This window comes from Sinocyclocheilus grahami, unplaced genomic scaffold (assembly GCF_001515645.1).
Source record: "Sinocyclocheilus grahami isolate Dianchi unplaced genomic scaffold, SAMN03320097.WGS_v1.1 scaffold1750.1, whole genome shotgun sequence".
NCBI classification, from domain to species: domain Eukaryota; kingdom Metazoa; phylum Chordata; class Actinopteri; order Cypriniformes; family Cyprinidae; genus Sinocyclocheilus; species Sinocyclocheilus grahami.
This window is the reverse complement of record NW_015506929.1, coordinates 14,416-18,282: the sequence shown is the minus strand read 5'-3', so window position 1 is coordinate 18,282 and position 3,867 is coordinate 14,416. Positions and strand designations below refer to the sequence as shown.

The window sequence follows — 3,867 nt, the reverse complement described above, 5'->3', positions numbered from 1 at the left end:
CACATGTGGTTGCCGCAAGCCCGCCGGCTGCTCCTTCATCGAATCCGCCAGCCGCGCCGTTCTCTAACCCGCCCGCCGTTCCTCACTCTAGCCTGCCATGTGTGACACTGTGTGTTTCATTGTGAAAGCAAAACTACTTTGTTTGGCCTTCCAAAAGAGGACAGTCTGGCGCTTCTGACTCACAGCCTGTAAGTACCGCATAAACACATTTCATTGCACCAAATACACAAAATAATGTTCTTTTTAGCAATGTCATATGACCCCTTTAAACGTTTAACCGGTATGGCTTTAAAGCAGATGGAAATAATGTCGTTTTGTGATTGTGCATAAGTGCAGTGTCCCGTGAGAGTAACTCTACCGCTGAGCTAACACTGATGTGAATGCATGTGGCTTTGTACAGTATATTGAGACGAAGGAAGGCATCAGAACTGCAGCTGATAGAATGTGCGCTATAGCACGATACAACGATATTTCTTTAAAAGCAGATCGTGGAGACATTTTAATCATCCACGATCAAAAATCGCCATATCGCACACCCCTAACTACCAAGTATAATCAATCTCACACACACAAACAAGCACAACGAAATCACTTTGTTCACACTATTAAGTGGCTCTGTTATGAACATGCAAAACTGTATCGCACACGATCAAATTTATTCATCGCACAGACCAGTTTTTTCATAGCACGTGTCAAACACAGCTGGACTCAAATGAAGGTGTAGAACCATCTCAAGGATGATCAGAAGAAATGGACAGCACCTGAGTTAAATATATGAGTGTCACAGCAAAGGGTCTGAATACTTAGGACCATGTGATATTTCAGTTTTTTTTTTATAAATCTGCAAAAATGTCAACAATTCTGTGTTTTTCTGTCAATATAGGGTGCTGTGTGTACATTAATGAGGAAAAAAAATTAACTTAAATGATTTTAGCAAATGGCTGCAATATAACAAAGAATACTTTCCGTACCCACTGTAAATGTCGCACTGTATACAGCCCTGCTATGGAATGTGCTGGACCAACAAATCCGATCCATGGAGGCCTTATCTCACAACTTGCAGTGCTTGCAGGATTTGTTGCTAATGTCTTGGTGCCAGATTCCACAGGACAACTTCAGAAGTCTTGTGAAGTCCATGCCTCGATAAATGTTAGCTGTAAATTTATATGCTGCCGAAGCAATAAAGCAGATAAATGGTGCCCCCTAGATCAGTGTGCTGTCCTGACAGCAGTGTTTCCGATATGATTATTGATTTAAGATCATTTCTGAAAAGTACCAACTGCAAAATTAGTCCATTAATTGCATCTCTGGTTCACCACTATATAAGTTTATCTGCTTTGAGTTTACCCAAGGGCACCATGAACAATTTTAAGGGGGACAAGAACTGTCCTTCCTAACAGTCATCCAGACTTTAAAGTGCTTATACTTTGTAAATGTCCTTTTAACAAATATAGTTATTGTACAGTAGCAATAGTTCAAGTGTAGTATTTGTAAGAATGATAAAAAAAACACAAAAACTGTCAGATCTAGAAAGTATTCAAACCACACGATAAAACTGTATTCTATTCATAATCAGTAATGTAAAATCGCTTTCAAGTAGGATAATGGACCTTTATTCATTGTAAACCACTGGCTACAGCCAAAGGGCTAATGATAAGATAAAACTAAAATGTAATCATTTTATATAATTGACTTGAGTTCACCACTTTTTCGTACTTGAAAATAATAAATAAGGTCCAGTGGGTTTTAGATACTTTATTAATAAGGAACAATATCTTAGTTGATCTTTGATCTCAAAAACACAAAACAATAATGCAGGTCTGTTTTCATGAATAGTGAAAGTAGGTCATAGGTGCAAAAATGTAAAATGGTTTTTACAGGAAGTGAATGTAGTTGCATTGCATGATAATCCAGCATAATAAAAATGTTGATTTAAACATTTTAAAAGCATAACAAAAAGGAATACACATTAGTTTTATTATTTGCTTACAGTTAAAAATAGAAACCCAGCCCAGATAAGTTTCAAAAGAGAAAGTGCTCAAACAAAAAAAAACTAACAAAAAAAAAAAGGCTCACGTGCACTGAGGTTTGCTACAAAAACAAAGTACCCTGCATCCGTTCTTCAAAGCTTTAACAAGCTTCACTTTAGTTGTTTTGCTTCAAATCAAGCAACCCATTTCATTGGTTCTTTTGAAGAATATGGCTCGATTGCTATTTATTTTATGGCTCTTGAGAGGTAAATTCTACATGTATGCATATTTTTACCCCCCGTTTTTACTAATTTATACAATATTGTACTGCAAACTTCATTAACTTTTGCTCTGTGATTATTTTAGTACTGTCTCTTTGTTCATACCTTATCAAATTACTTGATGCATTGTCTCAGTAAGAAGCGGTTTTCTCTGTACATAATTTCAGTATACGTTCTATGGGTGTTGTGCGTTGAAGCTGATGGAACAAAGACTGCACCAGTGAAGAACAGAGATCCCAGCATTCATACGACTGATGTAATACTTTTAAACTTTTTTAACTAGCTGAATATTTCTGTAATTATCCTAATAATTGCTTCAGATTGTCTTAATGTTTTAGTTTTAATTCTTCTTATTAATTAGTCTCTGATTTTTTCCAGCTCCTGCTTCTTAATATTACCAGACATTTTCAACATTGTTTACCATCAGACTCAATCTGCGTGCTAAAGTGTTCAGCATCCAGAGTTCAAGAAGCAAATCTAACCTGGTTTAGAGAAAAGCAAGTATGCTCCCAAGTCAGGGTTTTTCATTTTAACCACGACCCCTCTCTACGCCTGTATGTGAAATATCAGGACAAAAGCAACTACAGCTGTGTGCTGAACAATCAGACCAGCAACAAGACTTTGTATGCTAACATCCCTCAACTTTGTGAGCCATGCCCAGGTATGTAAGTGGGGATGTTACTGTTAATTTACTGCACATATCTATGTCCTTCTTATTTCTGTCAGACATATTGTTTCACTTCATCTGTTTCCTGCTCTTTCACAGTAAAATATTTAGCTTTTGAATGTTATCATTTAAAAAGAAAAATAATAGTTTATAGAGATTAATATTGATAAGACTGAGATTAACTGTCTGACAAACTGTTTTACATGTTTCTGTGGTTGTGTTTTGTTACTGAGACAGACATAACACAGACAGCGCTGACAGTGAAGGAGGGAGATTCTGTCACTCTACACACTAATTTAAAAGACATACAAAAGGATATTTTAATTCGATGGTTTTTTGGACCTAATAAGATTCTCATTGTGGAAATAAGTAATAATGATATCCACATGTGTGTTGATGAGAGATTCAGAGGCAGACTCTTGGTCGACAGTCAAACTGGAGATCTCACCATCAGAAACACCAGCAAAACAGACTCTGGAATCTTTCAACTACAGATCAACCATGAATTTCACAACTGTTGGAGTTTCAATGTTACTGTCATTGGTAAGTAAACTAAATAAATCCTGTCACAAATGGAGTGCACACATTTTAACTATTTATGTAAATGCCAATGTCCAAATATATCAGTTGTATCCATCCAACTTATTGTATTTATTGTTTTTATTTTACCTTGTGTTATTCATTGATCTTTTAGTATTACTATTACAACAGGAATGTGTGGGTTAATTCAAACTCTTTAAAGTGAGTCACTTCACATGGCAGCCATCTTGTGAATGCACTCGCTATTTTCAGTCATGCCAGTGCAGTTCCTCTACTTCAATAATCTCAAAAACTACTTGTCAGATCCATTTTAATAAAGTTCAAATCATCAGTAAAATTGGACATGGACTGTTCCATACATTTTTCTTATGCTCAAACACACACACACACACACACACACACACACCAA

General features: G+C 36.2%; 1 protein-coding gene across 1 annotated transcript in view; it reads left to right on the top strand.

Moving 5' to 3' along the window:
• The first annotated feature begins 2,140 nt into the window (after nucleotides 1–2,140).
• Nucleotides 2,141–3,867, top strand: part of LOC107572446 (uncharacterized) — a 6,935-nt gene continuing 5,208 nt past the window's right edge. The window contains exons 1-4 of the mRNA XM_016258871.1: nucleotides 2,141–2,236; nucleotides 2,419–2,507; nucleotides 2,630–2,912; nucleotides 3,156–3,461. Coding sequence (XP_016114357.1) covers nucleotides 2,200–2,236; nucleotides 2,419–2,507; nucleotides 2,630–2,912; nucleotides 3,156–3,461 — 715 coding nt within the window. The 5' untranslated portion in view covers nucleotides 2,141–2,199. The remainder of the gene's footprint in view (nucleotides 2,237–2,418; nucleotides 2,508–2,629; nucleotides 2,913–3,155; nucleotides 3,462–3,867) is intronic.